This window comes from Canis aureus, chromosome 6 (genome assembly GCF_053574225.1).
Source record: "Canis aureus isolate CA01 chromosome 6, VMU_Caureus_v.1.0, whole genome shotgun sequence".
NCBI classification, from domain to species: Eukaryota; Metazoa; Chordata; class Mammalia; order Carnivora; family Canidae; genus Canis; species Canis aureus.
Genome location: NC_135616.1, coordinates 61,952,461 through 61,978,846, shown reverse-complemented (window position 1 = coordinate 61,978,846; position 26,386 = coordinate 61,952,461). Strand labels below are relative to the sequence as shown.

The window sequence follows — 26,386 nt, the reverse complement described above, 5'->3', positions numbered from 1 at the left end:
AAAAGCACAGTTGTACGAGCAAGTCAAGGGACCCCTCATAGACTTTAATTGAAATAGTTATAGGATTCTATGAAAGTCCATTGAAAACCAGTAGTTGGTCTTCATGGTTTCTTCCATTCTTTCTAAAGTGATGTCATCACAATCTGGGCTATTGGTGTAGTCCTCTTTCTCACATTCCCATTTCACATGCCCAGTGGCTAACTGGGTATCTTTTCCTAAACATCCTATCACAGTCGTCCTTCTAAAGCACAAATCACATCATGACCTTTTTTTAGTTTACACACTTCCATAGCATTTAATGAACACAATAAAGTCCAGATTCCTTGGCATGGCATTGAAGGGCCCACAGAATGTGGTCATACTCCAGCCATACTCCAGCTGGTCTTGCCTCTCTCATTTGCTCCACCTGCTCTATGTGAAGTACTACATCACCTATCTACTTTCTACTCTAGATCTTTATTCATACTTGCCTATAATGGTATCTCTCAACTCCTCTGTCCATTAAAATAAACTTGCCTTTTGGGTGCCTGGGTGGCACAATTGCTTAAGCATCAGACTCTTGGTTTTGGCCCAGGTGGTAATCTCAGGGTCATGAGATCGAAACTCATGTCAGGCCCCACACTGAACACAGAGTCTGCTTGAGATTCTCTCTCCCTCTCTCTGCCCCTTCTGTTTATTGCTCTCTCTCAAATAAATAAATAAATCTTTAAAAAAAAAATATATATATATATATATGCCTCTTAAGATTATGTTCAAACATCATGTCCCGGAAACTCCGTTTCTTGCCTGTTGTCACCTAGCATTGTACTTATTTTTTTAACCACTGAAACAAAAAACTATTTTCTGTTTCATAAACAGGGTTAAAGTATATGATGTTTTAAAAGCTTGATATTAATGAATGTTAAAGGCCTTTGAAGCATATTGACTGAATTTTACCTAAATTGAGCATTACTTGGCTTACTTGTTAGAGTTACGGATTTCTTTTTGAGTCATCCAATGGTTTGCTTCTCCAGGAGGCAGGACTCTGCGGTTGATGCAGACCAGATTAGAAGATGCTGGCCAGTATACTTGTGTTGTAAGAAATGCAGCTGGTGAAGAAAGAAAAATCTTTGGGCTTTCAGTATTAGGTATTTTTATAATTTTCAATATCTAGAAAAGCAATCTAATGGGCATTCTAGATGTAGTTAAAACTTATCCACAGCTTGATCTCACATTTATGTATTCTTTGACCCCTGGACTGACACTCTTGGCAATAATTCAATGTTAAAATAATTTGGATGTAATCAGTTGGATTACAATGGCTGAAATGCTATGTCTTTTCAGTTCACAATTGTTCAGACTCTGGTAACTTGTTTATCGTGAATACATATGAGAGTTACTGTGGGAAAAATAAATGTCTAATAAATGTTATTAACTTGTTGACATTTTTATCCAGACTTTATAACTTATGTTACAATAAAATTCATTATAATTGAAATTCATGACATACAACTTTATATCTTAAAATTGGAATTGATCAAAATAGTCTTATGACATTACTGTAGTAAACAAATAATGATAACTTGGGGGTTTGTTTTAAAGGTTGTAGCTTAATCAAAGTGTAAACATAGATGCCTATAAAATAACAACCCTGCGTTAAGAATTGTTGCTTACTTTTTCTGGGTTTTTCTTTTTTTTCTTTCTTTTTCTTTAGTACCACCTCGCATTGTGGGTGAAAATACATTGGAAGATGTGAAGGTAAAAGAGAAACAGAGTGTTACACTGACTTGTGAAGTGACAGGTAAGGGACTTAGCGCTAGTACTTCTACTGTCCTCCACTCACTGGTTATTTATTGCCAGCACTGTATATCTTAATTAGTTGAGAAAAAGTCAAACTACTATAATAAGCAATTTGAAACTGAATTCTATTTTAGTAGAGTCAATGGAAGTATAGGTGGAAATTTCACAGATTCTGTGAAGATAAAAAGAATACTCCTTGGGACACTTGAGTGGCTCAGAGGTTGAGCATCTGCCTTCGGCTCAGGACATGATCCTGGGTCCCAGAATCAAGTCCCACATCAGGCTCCTGCAGGGAGCCTGCTTCTCCCTCTGCCTGTGTCTCTGTCTCTCTATCTGTATCTCTCATGAATAAATAAATAAAATGTTTAAAAAAAAAAAAGAAGAATACCCAATACTCCTACACTGAGGAAAGGAAGGAAAGGGGGATGGCGGGAAGAAAAAGAAACACATTGATTTTTTTCTTTCAATTCAATAAATTACTGTCTTTTAAAAAATTCTGCTTCTACTTATATGTAGAGTTTCCTGCCCTACCTCTTCTTATTCTCTCTTCTTCCCTGTGTTTGTACTTTCCTTTCCTGTACCTGGTTTCTTAAATTTCATTTCAAAGAAATAGGTAGGAGTTTTGGTGGAAGGATGATATTATCGATAGTGGGGGTTGTCGATAGCAGGTTGTCACCCTCTTTAACTTGTGTACATTATGACAAAGGAAATAGAGGCTGGTAAAAAAAAAAATTCTAAAATGAATTTTACCGTCTTTACCAGTGATGCAGTGTGTTGCTGTAATGAAAGTAAATAAATCTCTAAGAGGACATTTTCAAGCCTGTTTTGTTTTGTTTGGTTGCAGTAAAGATGGCCTTGCAGTTTAAAGTAACAATGGGAGTAACACATAACATCTTATAGAAAGCCAGTGTTCTGGGAAGATTTGATTAGTTTCTTATTTCGTAGTTTATATGCCTTGCATGAGCAATAAATTTAAGTAAGCAAAGAAATATTTCTATTTTAAGCAAGGCAGATGTAAAGAGCGTGTTATATACTGTTACTTAGCCTGCTGGTTTTTTTTTTTTTCTAGAAGTGATATGGTAACAACAGCACACTTGGGGGCCTAAGTTTTATAGCATCCTGCCCTTGAGGCTTTTCCAGTTTGTTTTCTTACATTGGCATTTTGTTTTCAGTTATTTTTTCTCTTAGTTTCATTGAGATATAATTGACATATGACATTGTATAAGTTTAAGGTGTGCAACATAGTGATTATATATATTATATATAAAAATATATATATAGATTTCTAAAGGAGCACCACAATAAGTTTAAACACTCATCATCTCACATAGTGACAGATTTTTTTCTCGTGATGAGAACTTTTAATATCACTTCTCTTAGCAGCTTTCAAATATGTAATACTGTATTGTTAGCTGTAGTAACCACACTGTGCATTATAACCCCAGAACTTACTTATCTTGTAACTAGAAGTTTGTACCTTCTGAGCACCTTCAACCATTTCTCCCACCCCTCCCCTGTGTCTGGCAAGCACCAACCTTTATTTGGTTGCTATGAGTTTTGATTTTATCAGGTCACACAAATAAGTGATATCATATAGTATTTGTTCTCTCTGCCTGACTTTTTCACTTAGCTTCATGCTCTGAATACCAAAGAAATAAACCAATGCACAGATGATCAGCTAATATTTGGATAAGGGATCCAAGAATAGTTGATGGAAAAAGATAGTCTTTTCACTAAATGGCGTTGGAAAATCAGATATTTACATGCAAAAGAATAAAACTAGACCCCTGTAGACCTGTCTTACACCACCCACAAAAACGATCCATGCTGTTATAAATGGCAGAATTTCCTTCTTATTTGTGGCTTCCATAGGTTTCATTGTATATGAAATGTCATTGAAATATATATATATTGGGCAACCCGGGTGGCTCAGCGGTTTAGCGCCGCCTTCGGCCCAGAGCATGATCCTGGAGACCCGGGATCAAGTCCCACGTTGGGCTCCCTGCATGGAGCCTGCTTCTCCATCTGCCTGTGTCTCTGCCTCTCTGTGTCTCCATGAATAAATAAATAAAATCTTTTAAAAAAAGAAATATATATATATATATATATATATTTTCATTATGCATTCACCCATTGATGGGCACTTAGGTTGTTTTCATATTTAAGTCATTGTGAATAATGCTGCAGTAAACGTGGTAGTGCAGATATCTTTTCAAGATAGTGGTTTCACGCTGGGACACCTGCACCCCGATGTTTATAGCAGCAATGGCCACGATAGCCAAACTGTGGAAGGAGCCTCGGTGTCCAACGAAAGATGAATGGATAAAGAAGATGTGGTATATGTATACAATGGAATATTACTCAGACAAATAGAAACGACAAATACCCACCATTTGCTTCGATGTGGATGGAACTGGAGGGTATTATGCTGAGTGAAGTAAGTCAGTCGGAGAAGGACAAACATTATATGTTCTCATTCATTTGGGGAATATAAATAATAGTGAAAGGGAATATAAGAGAAGGGAGAAGAAATGTGTGGGAAATATCAGAAAGGGAGACAGAACGTAAAGACTGCTAACTCTGGGAAACGAACTAGGGGTGGTAGAAGGGGAGGAGGGTGGAGGTGGGAGTGAATGGGTGACGGGCACTGGGGGTTATTCTGTATGTTAGTAAATTGAACACCAATAAAAAATAAATTAAAAATAAATAAAAAAAAAAGATAGTGGTTTCAGTGTTTTTAAATATGTGCCCAGAAGGGGAATTACTGGCTCATGTGGTAGTTCTATTTTTAATTTTTTGAGATCTCCATTCTGTTTTCCATAGTAGCTATGCCAATTTGCATTCCTACCAACAGTGCACAATGGTTCTTTTTTCTCTACCATTCTGTGTTCTTCACTAACACTTGTTATGTCTTGTCTTTTTGATAATAGCCATTCTAACAGGTGTGAAGCAATATCTCATTGTGGTTTTTGATTCACATTTCCTAATGCTTAGTGATGTTAAGCATCTTTTCATGCACCTGTTTGCCATGTCTTCTTTGGAAAAAAAAAAGTCTATTCTGGCCTCATTTTTACTATTTTTGTTTGTGCTTTTGATGTCATACCAAGAAATCATTACTCAGACCAGTGTCAAAAGAGTTTTGTACCTATGCTTTATTCTGGTTTTATGGTTCCAGTCTTATATTTAAGTCTTTAACCCATTTCAAGTTAATTTTTGTGGATGGTGTAAGGGATTTACAGGGGTCTAATTTTACTATTTTGCATGTGAATATCTAATTTTCCAAAGCCATTTATTGAAGAGACTATTGTTTTCCATCAACTATTTTTGGATCCCTTAACCAAAAATTCACTTGGTCCCAAAAGACCCCAAATAGCTAAAGCAATTCTGAGAAAGAACAAAACTGGAGGCATCAAACTTTCTGATTTCAAACTATATTACAAAGCTAAGGTAATCCAAACAATGTGGCATTGGCATTTTAAAAAGACACATAGACCAAAGTAACAAAATTATGAGCAAAGAAATAAACCCATGCCATATATGATCAACTAATATTTGGTATATTGATACAATATTTGGTATTTGGTACAAAACTCTTTTGACACTGGTCTGAGTAATGATTTCTTGGATATGACGTCAAAAGCACAAACAAAAAGTAAAAATGAGACCAGAATAGACAGTTTTTTTTTCCAAAGAAGACATGGCAAACAGGTGCATGAAAAGATGCTTAACATCACTAAGCATTAGGAAATGTGAATCAAAAACCACAATGAGATATTGCTTCACACCTGTTAGAATGGCTATTATCAAAAAAACTTCATGCTATTTTCCACAGTGATTGCACCAGTGCATAAGCGTTCCTTTTTCTCCACATCTTTGCCAACACGTGTTTCTTATTTTTGATTTTAGCCATTTTGACAGGTGTGAGGTAGTTTCTTATTGTGGTTTTGATTTGCATTTCCCTGATTAGTGATATTGCATCCTTTCATGTGTCTCTTGGCCATCTGTACATCTTTTTTGGAAAAGCATCTATTCATGTCCTCTGATCATTTTTTAATTGGATTATTTGTTTTGATGGTGTTGAATTGTATAAGTTCTTGTATGTTTTGGATATTAACACCTTACCAGGCATATCATTCACAGATATCTTGTCCCATTCAGTAGGTTGTCTTTTTGTTTTGTTGATGGTTTCATTCACTGTGCAAAAAGCTTTTTATTTTTATGTAATCCTAAGAGTTTAATTTTGGTTTTGTTTCCTTTGCCTAAGGGGACATATCTAGAAAAAATGTTTCTATGGCCAATATCAAAGGAATTACTTACCATGTTTTTTTTTTTTCTAGAAGTATTATGGTTTCAGGTTTCACATTTAGGTCTTTAATCCATTTTGAATTTATGTGTGGTGTGAGAAAGTGGTCCAGTTTCATTCTTTTGCATGTAGGTGGATGAACATAATATTTTTATCCTTTATTAATGTGATGTATTATATTTATTAATTTGTATATATTGAACATTTTTTCATCTCAGAGATGAATCCCACTTGATTATGGTATATGATCCTTTACATTTGCCATTGAATTCAGTTTGCTAATATTTTGTTGAGAATTTTTTTGGCATCTGTATTATTCAGGAATATTAGCTGGTAGTTTTCTTTTCTTTTGTTCCTTACCTGTCCCTGTTATCAGGACAATGCTGGCTTTGTTAAAATGGTTTGGATATATTTCAAATGTTTGGTAAAATACATCAGGAAACCATCTGATCCTCTGCTTTTCTTTGTTGATATTTTTTATTATCAATCCAGTCTCCTTACTAATTATTGGTCTGTTCAGATTTTCTGTTTCCTCATGATTCAGTCTTGGCAGGTTGTATATTTTCAGGAATTTATCCATTTCTTCTAGATAGTCAACTTTGTTGGCTATAGTATTAATAGCACTCTCTTACAATCATTCATATTTATGTTGTAATGTCTCCCCTTTAATTTATAATTTTATTTATTTGGGCCTTCTCTCTATCTTTCTTAGTCCAGCTAAACATTCCTCAATTCTGTTTATGTCTCCAAAAAGCCAATTCATAATTTTGTTGATCTTTTCTATTCTATTGTTTTCCTGTTCTCCATTTAATTCTGCTCTAATCTTTATCATTTCCTTCCTTCTGTTGATTTTGGTCTTAGTTTATTCTTTGTTTTCTAGTTCCTTGAGGTGTGTAAAGTTAAGTTGTTTATTTGAGATCTTTCTTTTTTCCTCTATTTTTGCATTTTTTAGTATAAGCTTCCATCTAAAACTGCATTTACTGCATACTATAAATTTTGGTATTTTGTGTTTTCAGTTAAATTTATCCTAAGATACTTCTTCATTTTCCTTTGTATTTCCTCTTTTATCCATTGATTGGTCAAAAGTGTGTTGTTTAATTTCCATATATTGGTGAATTTTCCAGCTTTCTTCCTGCTATTGATTTGTACTTTTATGTCATTGTGATAAGAAAAGATACTCTGTATGATTTTAATTATATGAAATTTGTTAAGACTTCTTCTGTGGTCTAACATCCTAGATAATGTTATATATGTGCTGGAAAAGAATGTGTATTCTGCTGTTGGGTGGAATGTTCTGTATATGTGTGTTAGGTCTCTTTGGTCTATATGGTTGCCCAAGTCCTCTTGTTTTCTATAGATTGTTGAGAGTGGATATTAAGGTCCCCAACTACTGTTGTATTGCTGTTTACTTTTCCTTTTAGTTCTATTAATATTTGTTTTATATATTTAGATGCTCCAATGTTGGGTGCATAACTATTTAAATTTATTATGTCTTCTTGAGAATTGACTCTATCATTAACTAATTAACTAATTACCTTCTTTGCCTTTTTTGACCATTTTTAGCCTAACGTTTATTTTGTCTGAAATAAATAGAGCTACTCCTACTTTCTTTTGGGGGCCTTTTGCTTGAAATATCTTTTTACATCCCTTCACTCTCAGGCTATGTGTATCTTTTAAGCTACAGTGAATCTCTTATAGGCAGCATATTAATGAATTTTGTTTTTTTTTTTTAAATCCAGTCATTCTCTTTTGATTGGAAAATTTAATCCATTGATGTTAAAGTAATTATTGACACATAAGGACTTACTGTTGCCATTTGTTCATTGTTTACTGATTGTTCTGTAGATCCTTTACTCCTTGCTTCTTATCTTGCTGTATTTTTTTGTAATTTGATGACTTTTTTGTAGCAATATGCCTTGACTCCATTATCATAATCTTTTGTTTAGCTAGTATAGGTTTTTCTTTACCATAGGGCTTACATAAAATATCTTATATCTTTTTTTAGGCTGATAATAACTTTATTTTGATAGTATACATAAACTTTACACTTTTACTTCTCTCCCCCTAACATTTTAGGTTACTTATGTGACAGTTTTTATATTTTTTACATGTATCTGATAACAAATTATTGCAGCTATGGTTATTTTAAATGCATTCACTTTTTAGCATTTAAACTAGAGTTGTAAATGAATTAAACACCATCATTACAGTTGTAGAGAATATTACTTTGATTGCATATTTACCATCACCAGTGAGTTTTATACACACATTCATATGTTTTACAATATTATCATCCTTGTATTTCCACTTGAGAACATCCTTAGCATTTCATGTAAGGCAGGTCTAGTGATGACAAATTCCATCAGCTTTTGTTTGTTCAAGAAATTCTTTGTCTTCCCCCTACCCCCACTACTTTGCCAGCTATAGTATTCTTAGTTGGCAGTTCCTCCTCCTTTTAATATTTTGCATATATTATCCTACACTTTCCTGGCATACAAAGTAAACCTTATTTTTTAAAAATCCGTGTAAAGTCTTATGAGGGCTCCCTTGTAATTAATATACTTTTCTCTTGCTGCTTTCAAATTCTGTCTTTGACTTTGTCTTTTGAAAATATAATTATGTGTCTCGATGTAGCCTTTTTCAAGTTCAACCAACTTAAGGTACTTTGTGCCTCATGAATCTGGATGTCCATCTCTCTCCCTATGTTTGGGAAGTTCTCAGCCATTATTATTATAAATGTACTTTCTGTCCTTTTCTCTATCTCTTGTCCTTCTGGGACTCCCATAATGTGTACATTGTTTCTGCTGACAGTATTCCATAAGCCCTATAGGCTTTCCTCATTTTTTTTCCTTTTATTTGTTCTTTTCTTTCTTTTTTTTTTAAAGATTTTATTTATTTATTCATGAGAGACAGAGAGAGAAAAGAGAGAGGGAGAGAGAAAGAGACACAGGCAGAGGGAGAAGCAGGCTCCACGCAGGGAGCTCGATGTGGGACTAGATCCCGGGACTCCAGGATCATCCCCTGGGCCGAAGGCAGGTGCTAAACTGCTGAGCCACCCAGGGATCCCCTCTTTTCTTTTCTCTTTCTTTCTCTCTCCTGACTGGATAATTTTAATGACCTATTCTCTAGTTCACTAATTCTTTCTTCTTCTTGGTTGAGTCTTCTGTCGAAGCTCTCTGTTGAATTCTTTAGGTTAGTCACTGTATTCTTCAGCCCTAGGAAGTCTGTTTTTAATGGCTTCTGTTGCTTTGTTCATACACCATTTTCTTAATTTTGTTTAGTTGTTTGTGTTCTTCTAGTTTACTAAATTTCTTTGGGAGAATTATTCTGAATTATTTGTCAAGCAGTTCACAGATTTCCGTTTCTTTAGGGTCATTATTGGAGCTTAATTAGTTTCCCTTGATGATGTCTTTTTTCACCTGATTCCTTGCATTGGTATTTGCACATTTGTGCAAGGGGTCTCCCAGTCTTTATAGGTTCACTTTGGCAAAGACAGTCATTTGTCAGTCAGCACAGCTTGGTGTTCTGCATGGGTCATCTGGTAGCATCCTTTTTAGATGGGACTTTCTCTTAGGGTCTCTATTTGGTTAAGGACACTACCTGAGCTCTGAGGTTAGCAGGGAGGGATTAATGTTGGCTGGAAACAGTTGGATAGTACTGCTCACTGGGTTTCTTGACTAAGTGCAGCTGTAGGATAGGTTCTGTGGTTGCCTGGATTCCCTGGTTAGGCTTCCTAGTCATGTGAGACTAGGTACTATATTTTAGCACTTGGGAGCCCTGCAAATTTGTTTTCCTACCTGGGTAGAGCTATAGAACAGGCTCCATGGTTGATATGGCCAAGCCTTCCTAGCCCTTTTCCCTAACAGAACTTGCTTTATGGTTTTAATTTTTTTTAATTATTTGAGCAACTTAAAAATTAATATTTAACATAAGTCTTATGTTAAAATAAAAAGATCTTTCCCCATAGGCTATAAATATTAAAATAATATTTGCTAGGGATCCCTGGGTGGCGCAGCGGTTTGGCGCCTGCCTTTGGCCCGGGGCGCGATCCTGGAGACCCGGGATCGAATCCCACATCGGACTCCCGGTGCATGGAGCCTGCTTCTCCCTCTGCCTGTGTCTCTGCCTCTCTCTCTCTCTCTGTGTGTGACTATCATAAATAAATAAAAATTAAAATAATAATAATAATATTTGCTAAATTTCTATCTCTATCTGCCTATGTATATGTATGCTAGAATCCTGGTATAAACTGAAAATATGCATTTGTTGAATCGCTTAATTCAAAGTTTTTCCTTTTTTATAGCTTGCTTTCAAAAACATAAAACCTTTAAAAATGTAATATGAATGCAAAATCTATGAGTAATAATTTTAATAAAAATGCATGTCCCATTCTTTTAAAAGTATATGTAAATATTTAATTAAACACAAAGACTAACTTGGAATTAATTCACTTATAGATCAGAACTAAAAGATTATAAATTATGTTTACAAATTTATTTTAAAATGAATGTTTACTGCATTGTTTTACAAGTGTGATATTTAAAAGGAAAATGAGTGAAAATGCCTTCTTTTAGTTATCAGTTGTAGGCATGTAATTATTAGCCATCTCTCAGAAATGGCTTTTTGTTACAGGGAATCCAGTCCCAGAAATTACATGGCACAAAGATGGACAGCTTCTCCAAGAAGATGACACCCATCACATTATGTCTGGTGGCCATTTTCTTAAAATTACCAATGCCCAAGTATCACACACTGGAAGATATGCATGTTTGGCTTCTAATACAGCTGGTGACAAGAGCAAAAGTTTCAGTCTTAATGTGTTGGGTAGGTACAAGCATCCTCAAATCTTGATAAACCAGATTACCCTCTTTTCTTTTTCTTTTTAATGTTTCTGCCATGGAATTTCATTATTTAAGGAGGACTAGTGTTTGTGTACATTTGCTGTTTTTCTTTAATTAATTCATTCATTTATAAATTTATTTGTTACATTTGGAATACCACCTATGTTCCAGGAACTGTGTTTTGTGCTAGAGACACAACTGTGAATAAGACAGATATTTTAAACACAGTAGTAAAAGGTATATGTATACTGGTCAAAGAGAAACAGGTCAACAGTACAAGGGGTTCAAACTTGTATTTTATCCTTCTTGATGAGACAATTATTGGTAATTGTCCATATTATAGGGGCAGCTGGGTTGTTCAGTGGTTGAGAATCTGCCTTTCGCTCAGGTCATGATCTCGGGATCCTGGGATCAAGTCCTGCATCAGGCTCCCTGCAGGGTGCCTGCCTCTCCCTCTGCCTATGTCTCTGCCTCTCTCTCTGTGTCTCTTGTGAATAAATTAATAAAATCTTTAAAAATTTTTTCCATATTATAGTCTTTGTGTACTAGGAATTATAAAATAACTTATGTTCCTTTCTTGCAACATCAAAGTTATGCTTATATCTCATACATGACATTGAAATAGATTATTAATTTCTGCTTATACCTTGAAATTTAAAATGTACCACCTAAATGTATTATATTTGATTACTAATATCAAAATACTTTTCATTCTACTGGAATTAACTGACCTACATTTGAGTATGCAGTGTTTTGCAATTTTTCTTTATTTCTTTAGTTATTGCCTAGACTTTTTGGGAATACATAGTCCTATACCTGCCATACAAGATATTGCCCTCAAGTAGCTTGCAGTCTTATTAAGAAAAGATACGTGTGCAAAAAAAATTAAATCAAAATAAAGGATAATGTATAAGTATCAAATGAATACTATATATTGATAATATATAAAAAAATAAACTTCAGAAAGTGGAACTCCTCTTACCTTGTCAAAGATTCAGCCCCAGCAACTGAAAGAGCGTTGAATAACAGATGCTGGACAAGTATGAATGGGAGTTCAGGAGCCAGTTGCCTACTAAGACACTTGTGCTCCTCACACCTATCAGTATATGAAAGACAAATGCTGGGATCCCTGGGTGGCGCAGCGGTTTGGCGCCTGCCTTTGGCCCAGGGCGCGATCCTGGAGACCTGGGATCGAATCCCACATCGGGCTCCCGGTGCATGGAGCCTGCTTCTCCCTCTGACTGTGTCTCTGCCTCTCTCTCTCTCTGTGACTATCATAAATAAATAAAAATTAAAAAAAAAAAGAAAGACAAATGCTCAGCCCTGGATTTCCCCCCCTCTTTGCAACTTATTCACTGCTCCTCTTAGAGCTTTATGTTCCTCATGCCTCCTCCTTTCACCACTAATTCACTTCCTAATACTGACTCATGTCTAAGTTCTATACTCTGTTCTCTCTGGGAACCTGTTTTAGTATTCTCTCCATCTCCTTACTGTTATTGAAATCTGACTCTTCCTAAGAGACACTAGCTCCCTGCAGACTCTCTAGTGGAAACCATTATTCTTTATTGGAAGTATCTCAAGTCATGCTATCTGACTATATCCTCCAATCCCCACTTCCTAGTTACTTACCTGTTTCTTGTCATTCTCCCTCATTCATTGAAGACTGAAGGATCTGCATCAAAGACTTCTTTTCCACCATCATCACAAAGCTGAGGCTGTTTAAGTGTGTTCATTTCAACTTCCAATCTGCTCAGTCATATTTCAGTCTCCTTACCCTTTTCCCAGAGGATGAGATCTCCTTCTTATTCTTACTCTTATGCCCTTAACCCTACATCACTGGTATGTCAGTTATTCCCACCATCCACCTTACCTACAGCTTCATTCTACTGTCTCCATCACTTTATATTGTAACAATTCCCTGTCTATACCTTTTGCCCCACTAAAATGGGCTTTTCCCCATGCCATGCTTCATGCTGTTGTGTCAAAGATTATCCTATTGCTAGATCCGACAAATATTTCTTTAATGTTTTAGACATTATTTGTTTTTCCACACAGTGTTCTTCTATCATTATCTTTGCACACTTTAAAAGGTTGCTCCTTTTCTCTCTCTTTTATGGACTTCTCCTTAGTCCATCTCTCAAACATCAGGTACCTCAGCATTTTCTCCTTATTTCACTATTCATTTTACTCTAGATATTGTCTTCAAATAATAAGCTTAGTTCTCAGAGGTTTAATTATCATCTATATACTGGTATCTTTTTTAATCCATACCTGCAACCCGGATCTTTCTCCCAAGTTTGGATTTCTATATACAATTTCTTGTTGGACATGTCTAGCTGGAATTCTCATGAGCATTTCAAATTCAAGATATTAAGAAATGAACAAACCATCTTTCCCTCCAAAGTGAGCAGATATTTCCATAATTTCTATTTATATTGCTTCACTGCAGTTTGCCTACATTTCCAAGCAAGAAAACTGGAAATCATCTTTGACTTTGGTTTTCTTTAGCCTCCAAATTCTATCATCAAGTCCCACCAATTGACTTTCTAAATTTTTCCATAATCACTCCTTCCTCATTATGGCTTCCTTTAATTCAGTCCTTCATTATCTTTTTTAAAAATTTTATTTAAAATAAAATTTATTTATTCATGAGAAACACAGAAAGAGAGGCAAAGATGCAGGCAGAGGGAGAAGCAGGCTTCCCGCAAGGGCCCGGGACTCTGGGATCATGCCCTGAGTCGAAGGCATATCTCAACCACTGAGCCACAGGCATCCCAATCCCTCATTATCTTATGTGGAGTAAATGGACTTGTCTTCATTTTCCTTGCTTCCAATACTGACCCTGACCCTCTTAAATCTATCCTTGATATATCCCCCTGCTTGCCCCTCATTTTTTATACTACTTTACTCACAATATGCTCCTTCCTATTTGTCCTCCTTCTTTCACTTACTAACCACCACTAATCCTTTGAGGCTCATTTTGAAATCTCTTCCTTTAGGAGACCGTCCTTGATGAGACACCTTGGTGAGAGACCTCACACCACACATCTCAGATTGGATTGAATGCTATGCTTCCATGTATCCTGCACCAGAAGTCTTATTTTTGCCCTACTACACTGCACTAGGATTCCTTTTGGCATGTCATCTCCTCCATTATTCCATTTTGAAGTTCTCATCCCTTTCATGTAGAATAAGAACAGTAATCAATTATTTCTGAAATTGTTAGGAAATAGAATTATACAAATAACTATAGTGAAACTTAGAAATTCACAAGTAAGAAAATTTCTAAACATACTTCCTTAATCACATTTTAAATCTTTTTCAGTATCTCCTACAATTGCTGGTGTTGATAGTGATAGTGGCCCTGAAGATGTCACTGTTATCCTTAATAGCCCCACATCTTTGGTCTGTGAAGCTTATTCATATCCTCCAGCCACCATCACCTGGTTTAAGGATGGAACACCTTTAGAATCCAACCGAAATATTCGTATTCTTCCAGGTAATAAATTTACTTTAATGCCTGCATTTACACCATCTACTATTGTAGAAAAAGAATCCTTGGTTATTCTTTATGAAAGTACTTATGTCTTAGTTATACTGTTCTACTGCCATTTTAATTCTTTAATTATTTGTATATATCTTGTAATCTAAAGTAAAATTACTTTTTGAAAGACAAAATATCTAAATAGAAGGCAAATAAATAAATATCACAAAGCTATTCATTGCTAAAATATGATGTGGACTACCAAAAGAGTAGAAATTCATTTCTTGTTGAATTGAACCTTAAAGAGAATTGGTATTTAGATGGAGGGAGTTTATTTATTTCTACTTAATACTTGGCAACATGTATGAAAATAGAAAGAATTAAAAAGTATTATCACTGGCTTTTAGAAATTACAATTTTATATGGAAAGGAGTTAATATATATTTAAAAGTTAATTAGCAACATGAATGCATGAATAATCATGGATTATGAATAGTCATGGCAATTGATAAATGAGATATGACATGGCCACTGTGGTGGTCAAGAAGTACTTTTTTGCAGTTAAAACTTGAACCAGCCCTTAAAGAAAGGTTTGGAATGTTCTTGGTTGGAAATGAGCAATTTCAGATCCATCAGGATGATAATATGGAAAAGATACAAAGTGAGAAAGGCACATAGATGTACAAAGGCCTCACTATGTGCAAGTAATAATATGTAGGCTTCTACCTTCCACTTGAGTGGGGACATTGTGTGTGATGTGTGTGTGTGTGTGTGCGTGTGTGTGGCAGGGAGGGAGATGGGTAGAAGTAAAAGTCAGGAAGGAACATTGGAGTCATGTTTTGAATGCCTGAACTAAAGACTTTTGACTTTATACTTTAGTCAACTGAGAACGAATGAAGACTTTTTAAGGGAAAATGTACCATAATACAAACTAAGTTCTAGCAATATTAATCTCTATGATAGCTCAACTAGATGAGGCGAAGAAGATGACTAAGGCAGGAGATCTATTTTATGAAGAGAGCAAAGTAAAGACCTTGACCAGAGTGTATACAGAGGCATGGGAGCGTCAGGATGAGGCATGATAGTCATTATCATAGTGGATCATCAGAGGACTGACTGACTCCTCACCCACCATTCACTGTTCATCTATATTGTAGTTTGTCTTGTATTAAATGTCTATTATAGAATTGGCACATAGAAAAAGAAATACGTTAATAGAACTAAAAACCCTGGTATTTTGTGTATACTCTGTTGCCACTGTGACTTCAGAAAGTCTTTCATGTTCCATGATTTTTCAGGAGGTAGGACTCTGCAGATCCTAAATGCACAGGAGGACAATGCTGGAAGATACTCTTGTATAGCCACTAATGAGGCGGGGGAAATGATAAAGCACTATGAAGTGAAAGTCTATAGTAAGTCCTGAAAGAACACTACATTTCATACTTTCCTCAAGTAATCTTTTTCAATCCTGTTTTTTTATTAAGTATTCATAATTATTTATGCTTATCATTAAAGTTTGTTGTTTACGCAGCTTGCTTTATTAAGATGCAAGTCAAATTAAGCATTGTACCTATGTCCTCAATTGCTTAAACATGTGAAACCCCATCCAACCCCATCCAATCTGCTCACTGGCCTCTTGTTGGAGAACTTGTCAGTGGCACTTCCTTACATTTCTTTGTTTTTCCTTCTGAAAACCTTCTGGGCTGAGTTATAGTATTTTAATGCACAAAATTGTTATTTAAGTATATTTTGAATATAGGTTAAGTATATATATTAAGTATGTATGTTCTGATCAATAGCCTAAGATCCACTGTATGTTGATCTATACATAAAAAGCAAAATGAATACTAACATTAATAGAACCTACATTGCAGGCTTTTGGTTTTGGTTTTGATTTAAAATGAAGATCATCATTCTGATTGTCTTTTGTTCTCTGAATGCGTTCCTTTAATGACTGAGAAAATGCATTTTATAGATCATGCTTGGACTGTTTCTGAGGACCTAGAAAAAGAAAGTAGGACTTTAGCTTCATTGACAGTATTAAAATGATGAAAGGAGAAAGCTGTTTTCCTTCAAATTCTGTCTCTGAGCACTGCCATTTCACAAGATGTTAACTTGGGTCTGTGGTGAAAGGGTAGCATACCAAATGCCTCAGTTACTTCCTTGTCTTCTTAAGTAATCCTCAGTGTGATTTCCATGTATTTAAAAGAACCAATGTTTAACTCTACAAATATTCATTTTTTATGCAGTTCCACCCATCATCAATAAAGGGGACCTACTGGGGCCAGGTCTTTCCCCTAAAGAAGTGAAGATCAAAGTTAACAATACTCTGACTTTGGAGTGTGAAGCTTACGCAATTCCTTCTGCCTCTCTCAGCTGGTATAAGGATGGACAGGTCAGTCATATGTTTTCTCCTTTGCTAGTAGTTTCTGAAAAATAAAAATGCTTAATTGAATTTTTTTTAAAAGAAAAAACGCAGATACAAGTAACTCAGAGAATCAGTGTCACCTTATAACTAGCACAATCCCATGCTCCTAGAATATGAAACTGCAAAGAAACTTGAAACATGTTCAACAGTTTTAGCATTATTCCATCACTGGAAAGTTTGAAGGATTGTTTGTGTGGACATTAGCAGCCATGTATGAAACTCCAACCACCTTCCTATTGGGGAACAGTTTTTATGTTCTGGGGCTTTACAGAGTAAGCAAACTTTGTAGAGAAGAAACATAGAATAGTGCTAAGCCAGATTAAAATGATAGGTATAACATGGATACTGAGTTTTTTAAGAATTTTCTCTAAACACCTTTAATTCTTTTACAAAAGGAAACATGTTTTAGATTACAAAAGGAAGAAGAATAGCTAAATGTGGTAATTAAGTACCTGATTCAGTTAACTGGGGGCAATGTGAAACTTTAAATAAAAGGCACATATGTGATCTGACTTTCAGACCATACATCCTTATTTCTCATTCAACTTATTTTCTTTCTCTTTCATTCATGTTTTAAAGTTACATGTTGCTAGTGTTTTTACACGAAAATAGATTCTTCTTTTTCTAACTGCTGTTAACACTGTGCTTAATACAGATGTGGCATAACTAAGCTGCTATTCATCCTGTTGTACACATAATCAATGAAATGGCCAGTTAAATTCCAACTGTAGAAGTTCAGGTCAGAGTTATGATTTAAGATGCAGAAAGATATAGCTTTATTTTTTCAGATCACAGAGATTTTGCAACACTGGCAGCTAGAAAAAAAAATCATCTCTTATAAAGTAAGCAAGTTTCATCTGGAAGCCATTGAAAAAGAAAAAATATGGAACTCCCACCATGTTCTGTTTATAATTTCTTTTCTCACTAGAAGTATACTTCATGGTACAATATTAATCCTATATGGGTTTACTTGGATACTTTCTTTCTCTTCTAAAGTCTTATTATTTTATTTTAAATTTTTACCTAAAACCTTTTTATTTCCTTTAGTTACTACACATGCACACACATACACACAAACACATACACACATAAAAATTGGCTAAAGACTAGAATTGCACTAGGAATGAGCTAGCTTTGTTTCTTTAAATCATAATGAATGATTAAATTACAGTTTCAAATATAGACTCTGAAATTGATCCAATTTTGATGCTTTAGTTAAACTACTAAATTTTTCAGGGTTTAGGATTGATTCTCTAAAATAAGTATAAATAAATAAATAAATAAATAAATAAATAAATAAATAAATAAATAAATAAATAAAATTTTAAAAATGAGTACCCTTTCACCCTTTCTTCTGTTACTGCATTCTTCATATAAGCAGCACTACTCCAGTGAAACAGCATTTTTGAGAAAATCCAACAAAATATTGGGCATATTAGCCACACAATAATTTTTTGCCACAATAATTTTTATTAGAATCTTTGAGTTTTATTTATTCATGCTCTGATGTTTTTCTTTTAGCATAGAAAATTTAAATTATATTTATATAAATGATATAATGTTAATAATAACTTATTAATTCCCAGATTATTTACTGAGCACATACTTTAGGTGCATGGGATATAGCTGTGAAGGAAACAGACAAAAATCTCTCCTCATGTGAAGTTTGGAGAGGCAAAAACTAAACAAACAAACCAGTGCAACATATAATGTGCCAGATGAAATAAATGTTATGGAGAAAACTGAGTTAGAAAGGGGAATAGCAAGCATGGGGACTCTAGTCTCTTATTTATGTAGGGAAGGCTTCACTGATAAGGTGATATTTGAGCAGAAACTCAAAGAAAATGGAGGAAGCAGATGCAAAATACCTGAGGATAAGATAGTCTAAAATAGAGTGAATAGCAGGGACAAAGGCCCTGAGGCATGTTAACTGTAATGCAGTGATCCATGAAAACAAAGAAGTTATGAGCAAAAAGATTAATGGAGAGGCAGATCACCTGGCCTTGTAGACCAGTTGGCCTTTATTCTGATAGGAATCTACTGGAAAATCTTGATCACAAGTGTGATATGATCTGACTTATGGTTTTAAAAGGATTCAAATGGCTTCTGTATTGATAGAAGATAGAGAAGGTCCAGATAGGAATTTATTTCCGTGCTACAGAAGAGAGATAGTAGTTGCTTGGACAAAGGTGGTAGCAGGATGTGAGGGAAAACTGTGAGACAAAGATGAGTCCAATATTTTACATGAGATCAATAGGAGAATGAGTTTAGATAAAAAGATAAAAGGTCCGAGGATTAATCCCTGGAGAACTCGTATGTTTAGAGGTTGTGGGGCAGAGAATGAAATGTCCCAAAAGATAGGGGAAAAAAGTTCTTCAAAATGAAGAAGACAAGCTAAACTATTTAATGCAAGTGATCAGATAAAATAAAAACTGAAAATTGACCAGTAAATTTAGCAACGTGGATGTTGGTGACTTTGACAATGGCATTCAGTCAAGTACAGATGGTAAAAGTCTTGTTGGAGTACATTCAAGAAAAGATGGAAGGAAACAGAGATAGCAAATGCAGCAAACACTTTAAAGCCATCAATTCTAAGGAGAGTAGAAAAATGTGGAGATAGACTGCATTCTAAAGAGATTTCTTAATGGAGAAAATTATAGTATGTTATATGCAGATTGAAATCATCCAGTAGGAAGAAATCAATTGATATTGATTACAGGTGTAAGAGGGCATAGTTGCTGGAAGGATGTCCTTGAGTAGACCAGAAGATGCTCAGAATGGACAGATTGGTTTTAACCAGAGTTAGTGGTTTACCAGGGCAACAAACTAGAGGGAAAGAAGGCAGATGGAGTTAAAAGTTATGCAAGGAGCAATTGTCATAATAGAAGAGAGTGAGTGACTGAATAGATTGCAAGATCTGTAGATTGAGGATCCTCTCATGGGACCAAAAAAATTACTGGAGTTGGGATGCTAGAGGGAAGTGAGTTAGAGAATTAGGAAGTAGTAGTCAGAAAGCGAGAACTTGAAAGTGAGATTATAAAGAGATGTGGTTATTGGTAATTATAAGGTCTGATATGACTCTGGTTGAGTGGCTGAGAGAGGATTGCCAAGGAGCTGAGAGCACACAGCATTGGATGACTGTCTATTTGGGTGTTGAAGTCACCAAGAATTAAGAGAAAAATATTATAAGAAGGAATGATAGTGAGCCAGAAGCTAAAATCTTCAAGGAATGTGGAAACTTATTGTAAATGGAAATGTTTAGAAGATGAGAAATATCCTATTAAGTGTTGGATGATGTTATTAATAAACATCATAATACAAATATCTGTAAGTTAATGTGCCATTAAGTATAGTAATACTGTGAATCAAACATTGTAGTACAAATATCTCAAGGTTAAAATTTTCCATTTATGAAGTAATGTTTCTCAATCAGACTGTTAATGCTCTCAATCTTTCATTTAAAAACTCTAGCATTTTCTACAGAATTATAGTATACTGTATCAGGTACTGATACATTTTCAGCTGAAAATAGTATCAGCTGAAAATGATTTTTTCCAACATAAATAGATATGATATCTAAGAATATTTTTCATTGTTTATATACATTTATATATTATTATATAAATGTACCACCTGGAAATACCTGGCACAGATGTAAAATATATGAGCAGTATTTTCAATAAATAAAAATATGATTACTCAAAAAGTTCAATCAGAGTAAATTAATTCAATTATTGTTGTCTTGAGTCTTTCAAATATAATTTTATTTTTATTTATTAAGGAATCCTAAAAAGTATCAACTGTATGATATTTTGGAGAATTTATTAGTGTACTTTAAGGTAACATTATTATAATTGAATCACAGCCCCTTAAATCAGATGATCATGTCAATATTGCTGCAAGTGGACACACACTTCAAATAAAGGAGGCTCAGATATCAGATACTGGACGATATACTTGTGTTGCATCTAATATTGCAGGTGAAGATGAGCTGGATTTTGATGTGAATATACAAGGTAATAATAATAGGCTTATTATGTGTAAGTTAGCTTATATGGTCTATGAATGAAAGCTATGAAAAAGGGATTTGACTTGGTTTATTTTAAATACCTTTTTTGAGGGGGGGTGGTGCCTGGGTGGCTCCATGATTGAGCATCTGCCTTTAGCTTGGGTCATGATCCTGGGGTCCTGGGATGGAGTCCTGCATCAGGCTCCCTGTAAGTAGCCTGCTTCTCCCTCTTCCTCTGTCTCTGCCCCTCATGAATAAATAAATAAAATCTTTAAAATAAATAAATAAATATATTTTTTTGTTGTTGACAATAATAAAAATTCATTATTGAAACCTTGGGCTTAAGAAATTAACAAAGAATAAAACAATCCATTATTCAGGGTTACTTCTGTTATTCTTATGTTTCCTTCTGATACATTTTTGTGAAGTATACTTCATTTACAAATTGGGATCACATGATACTGGCTTTTCTATATATTAGCTTTCCCCTAATATTTTATCATGAGTTTTTTGATAGTGTTAACATGGAAGGCAAAAAAATATAGTAAAGTACAGAATTTAAAGTATCAGACTTGAAATTAAATGATGTAGCTCCTATGAACTTTTTGAGTTGGGCAAGTTACCTAAATATTTTAAGCCTTGGTTTCCTTGCTTTTAAAATTAATGTCTTGTAAAATTATAGCGAGTACCAAATAACCTAAATTAAGTAAAACTTTTAGCAAAATGGTTAAGAAGTGGTACCTGCTATTATTGTTGTTGATACTGTTACTTTTGTGTTTTTATATATGTTTTAACACATGTTTTTTAATAACTGTACTTGTTTTATCAGTTGAGTATTAAAATATGTATTTAACTAGACTCCTAATGTTGAATGTCTAGGTGGTTTCCAAGTTTTCACTTACTTGTGTAATGCTTCACCGAACATCTTTATACATAAAACTTTCGCACATCTGTGATTATTCATAAGTTGCTAATAGTGGAAATTTGAGGTCAAATGTTACGTACTTTTTTTAATGCTTTTGATGTGCAGGAAAATTGCCTTCTAGAAAGTTCATGCTTGTCCCTCAGAAATATTTGAGAATGTCCTATTATTTTTGCAACTGGAATTATTAATCCTGATTGCATAACTTCTTTAGGCTTCTTAGTAAGACAAATCATTGACAGATGCTCTCTGTTGAGCCCGAATTTTTGAATGGTTCCTCAAAATTTAGTTTTCCCTGCTATGATCATATTCCTTAGCCATGCATACTATAGTAGATCTTCCCTAAGAATAGGACCTTCATCTTTTAAGTGCTAGAGACCTGTAATAGGGAGAGCAAAACATGAGAATGGCAATTTTAGCCCTATATTTTTGTTCTTCCACATGAAAACCAAGTCTGACTTCTGTCTGCTACATTTTTTGGCTCAGGGCTAGAGTTGGTAGGTGTGTAAGTACTTGAAAATATTTTCACGTTGCTAATTTATTACACTTACAAATCATCCTTGTGAAAATACAGCCAAGATCTTTGTTTAATTAACCCTAGCATTCACATGTGTCTAAAGTGTCATATCTTTCCTCCATAGTTCCTCCGAGTTTTCAGAAACTCTGGGAAATAGGAAACATGCTGGATACTGGTAGAAGTGGTGAAGCTAAGGATGTGATCATCAACCACCCCATTTCTCTTTACTGTGAAACAAATGCTGCTCCTCCTCCTACACTGACATGGTACAAAGATGGCCGTCCTCTGACCTCGAGTGATAGAGTATTGATTCTACCAGGTAAAGATTGCTATGAAATCTTTATGAAATCAGGGTGAAAATCTGAGTCTCTGCCATATGTGTTTCTCCTCATTTATTAGGCCAGTTGAATTGATCAGCTTTCTGGCCATCTAATTTAACTGACACAGGGTGCCAAACGCAAATGCCACTGGAATCTGTGTAGCTCAAGCTAGAAGAGTCTAGGCTGAGAACTGACAATTGGTTGGAATACATTAGGTAACTTTCAGATCTACTACAGGATCACTCTATCAACTTAAGAAGTCCTTTGGCTTCTATGAGGCTCCATTTCTCTAATAGTGTGATGAGATCATCTACACATTATTACTGATAAATTCTAAAATATATTTGCAAATGGTTACTACTCACTTTATTAAATATGTTTATCACAAATCAATAGTTATGATTATTTCTAATATTTCAGTTATCACATGGTTTATTAGTAGAAAAAGATGTTTAAAGTGTTATGGAATCATAATCTTCTCAAGATTCTATTTAATTTTAACAAGTATCAAATAGGCTTGTCAAAATTTACCAGATTGTATACCTAAAGTCAGTGTACTCCATAGTATGTAAATTTTATTTCAAATATTTTTTTTTATTATTCATGAGAGATACAGAGAGAGAGAGAGAGAGAGAGAAACAGAGAGAGGCAGAGATGCAGGCAGAGGGAGAAGCAGGCTCCATGCAGGGAGCCTGATGTGGGACTCGATCCCGGGTCTCCAGGATCATGCCCTGGGCTGAAGGCAGCGCCAAACCACTGAGCCACCTGGGCTGCCCTTATTTCAATTAAATAAAAGAATATCTTGCAAAAACTTTTTTTAAGATTTTATTTATTTATTCATGAGAGACACACACAGATTGAGAGAGAGGCAGAGACACAGGCAGAGGGAGAAGCAGGCTGCATGCAAGGAGTCTGATGTGGGACTCAAACCCAGGAATCTGGGATCACGCCCTGAGCCAATGGCAGGTGCTCAACTGCTGAGCCACCCAGGTGTCCCAAAAAAAAACTTTTTAAAAGTGACTAAATACAAGTGAGAGCAAAATGTTGTGATATGTGATCCAAAATTGGATCTAGGCTTGGGGAAAATATTTATAAAAGATTGTAAAGAAAATTAAATCTGAACATGGACTATGAGTTCATTAGTAGTTTTGTGTTGATTTTACATTTCCTTATTTTGATCAATATATTATAGTTACATAAGAGATTATTCTTGTCTATTCCTTCAAAATACAGATTTATGAATGTTTAGGGGTAAAGGGGCGCTATGTTTCAAACTTACTCTCAAATAGTTCAGAAAAGATTTTATATATAAATATACACATATATATACATAAAATATATACATAAATATATATATATGTGTGTGTGTGTGTATATATATAGAAGATAAAACAAGGGGCACCTACATGGCTCAGTGGTTGAGCATCTGCCTTCAGCTCAGGTCGTGATCCTGGAGTCCTGGGATCAAGTTCCACATTGGGCTCCTCATAGGGAGCCTGCTTCTCCCTCTGCCTGTGTCTCTGCCTCTCTCTGTGTCTCTCATGAATAAATAAATAAAACCTTTAAAAACAAAAAGATAAAACAAGTGGAGTGAAATATAAATAATTAATAAACATAGAAAAATTTTTATACTGTTACTGAAACATTTCTTTGATTTTGAAATTATATCAACATGAAAAGTTTTAAAAATGTTTGGAGTTATTCTTCTAAAATTATATGTGAAAAAAAATTTATGTGTAATAATATACTTTATACCTTTTGCATCCCTGGCTATGACTTTCTCAAACCTATACCTGCATCAAACATTGTAAACTTCTTTTACATGTGTTCAAAACTGTAAAATCAAGAAACCACTGCATAATAACATTCCGCATGGAATGTGATGAGAGGATAGATCACCAATGCCCTCTTGAGAAAAATCCACGTGAGCTATTTATCTCTCAGAAGATCTGACTCATATATTGGATCACTTTTAATATGGTGTTTGTCATACAAATGGTATGTGAGATTAAAATTGAATCATTAGATGAAATAAGAACCTTGAAAGAAATTGTAAGGAAGTCATTAGGCCTGAAAAATTGCATCTCTGTTTATGACCAGTAGGATTTAGAGAAGTAAACATATGGGAATATGTTTTCAGGAGGAAGAGTGTTACAGATTCCCCGAGCCAAAGTAGAAGATGCGGGTAGATATACATGTGTGGCTGTGAATGAAGCTGGAGAAGATTCCCTTCAGTATGACGTTCGTGTACTCTGTGAGTTTTTCTTTTGTTTGTCATACATTCTTTCACTCAAAATTTTTTTGAGTGAAATATTTACAAGATGCTGCATTAAGCACTTTAAGGACTATAGAGATAATCAGAAAGTAATAGTTCTACTGATGAATTAATTATCTTATACAAACTGAGAACACATAAGTTAGGACTCCTGAAGTATGGAGATAACAAACTGGCTTAAACTAAAAAAGAGAATTCATTGACTCATGAACCCAAAGAGTCTCAGAGTAGAGCTGGCTACAGTCATACCTGACTTCTGTGGCACAAAAGAGGTCAAGCAGACTTGTTTCCTCTTTCTCGTGGTTTTTTCCCCTATGAACATCACTCTTAGGTGGGAGAACCCTTTGAATGACAAGTTAGCCCTCAGTGGCTCTAGTCTTACATCCTTCTAATTTCATATCCAAATGAAAGCTCTTCTCAGTATTTACAACTGAAATGCATGGATTTTCATGGCTTTAATTGGTTAAGCATGAATCACATTTCTATCCCTGAACCAATTATAGAAGCTAGCAGCCTGTTCAAGGCCTAGTTTATGTGCCTACTCCTAGACCACAGTGATCACCTCTGAATGCATGGACTGAGATGGAAGAAGTATTATACCTTGAAGAGGAAAGAGAGGTAATACTGCTAGAAGCTGTGAAACAAATAGTTGCTTCCATTAGAAGAGATTGATCTAGAGAAGTGGGAGTGAGAATGTATAAGAAGCAGTTAGCATGAGTTTACAGAGGAAGTTATTAAGTAATATGAAGTATTATCACTTGTCTCAGAGCATGAGATGACACTGAGATTTTTACTTTGAGTGATTAAGAAAATGGTGGCAAAAATAATAAAAATAGAAGACCGAGGAAAACATTATTTGGGGAAAAGGGAAGTCAATTTTGTTTGGGACATGCTGAATTGGGCATGTTAGAAGATACTGAGAAGAGGCCATTGAAAATAAGAAACTTCAACACAGAAGAAAGACTCAACTAAGAAGTTATCAACAAAAGCTGATATTCAAGAGTGTGAGATTTCCAACAGAAAGTGTCATAGATAAAGTAGAAGGTCAAAAGAAGTTCATAATGAGATCATTAACAAGTGGGAGAAAGGAAAAGGAAAACAGAGTTAGAGGGGAAACAACCCAAGAACTTCATGAAAAGCAGTAAACTACATAGTATTCTATGTCACAGAATCCAAAGCATGGAAAAGGCTATCAAGAAGTGGATCAAGTATTGAATGCTAAAGCAAAATTAGGAAAATAAAGACTGAAAAAGTCCATTTGGCTTTAAAACTAAGAAATCATTGATAAAATTCAAAAGATCAATTTAAATACTCTGGTGTGGTACAAAGCCATAGGACAAAAGGATAAATCTTGAGCGACTAATCAGAAAGAAAAGGAAACAAATATAGAATACTCTAAAAACATTTTGCAGAGGACAGAAGAGATGGAGTAGAGTTTTAGGATAGACAGGTTGTTTGAGAAAATATATTTAGGAAAGATTTGCTTACAGACCAAAGAAAATGATCCA

The 26,386-nt window shown here is 34.8% G+C and overlaps 1 protein-coding gene across 4 annotated transcripts in view; it reads left to right on the top strand.

Moving 5' to 3' along the window:
• The window catches only part of HMCN1 (hemicentin 1), a 464,969-nt gene that overhangs the window by 333,245 nt on the left and 105,338 nt on the right, over positions 1-26,386 (top strand). For all 4 annotated transcript variants that reach the window (XM_077901922.1, XM_077901921.1, XM_077901924.1 and 1 more), the window contains 9 exons: positions 1,014-1,127; positions 1,694-1,780; positions 10,715-10,906; positions 14,249-14,422; positions 15,706-15,819; positions 16,657-16,802; positions 20,701-20,851; positions 22,408-22,602; positions 24,744-24,857. In XM_077901922.1, the coding sequence (XP_077758048.1) occupies positions 1,014-1,127; positions 1,694-1,780; positions 10,715-10,906; positions 14,249-14,422; positions 15,706-15,819; positions 16,657-16,802; positions 20,701-20,851; positions 22,408-22,602; positions 24,744-24,857 (1,287 nt within the window). The remainder of the gene's footprint in view (positions 1-1,013; positions 1,128-1,693; positions 1,781-10,714; positions 10,907-14,248; positions 14,423-15,705; positions 15,820-16,656; positions 16,803-20,700; positions 20,852-22,407; positions 22,603-24,743; positions 24,858-26,386) is intronic.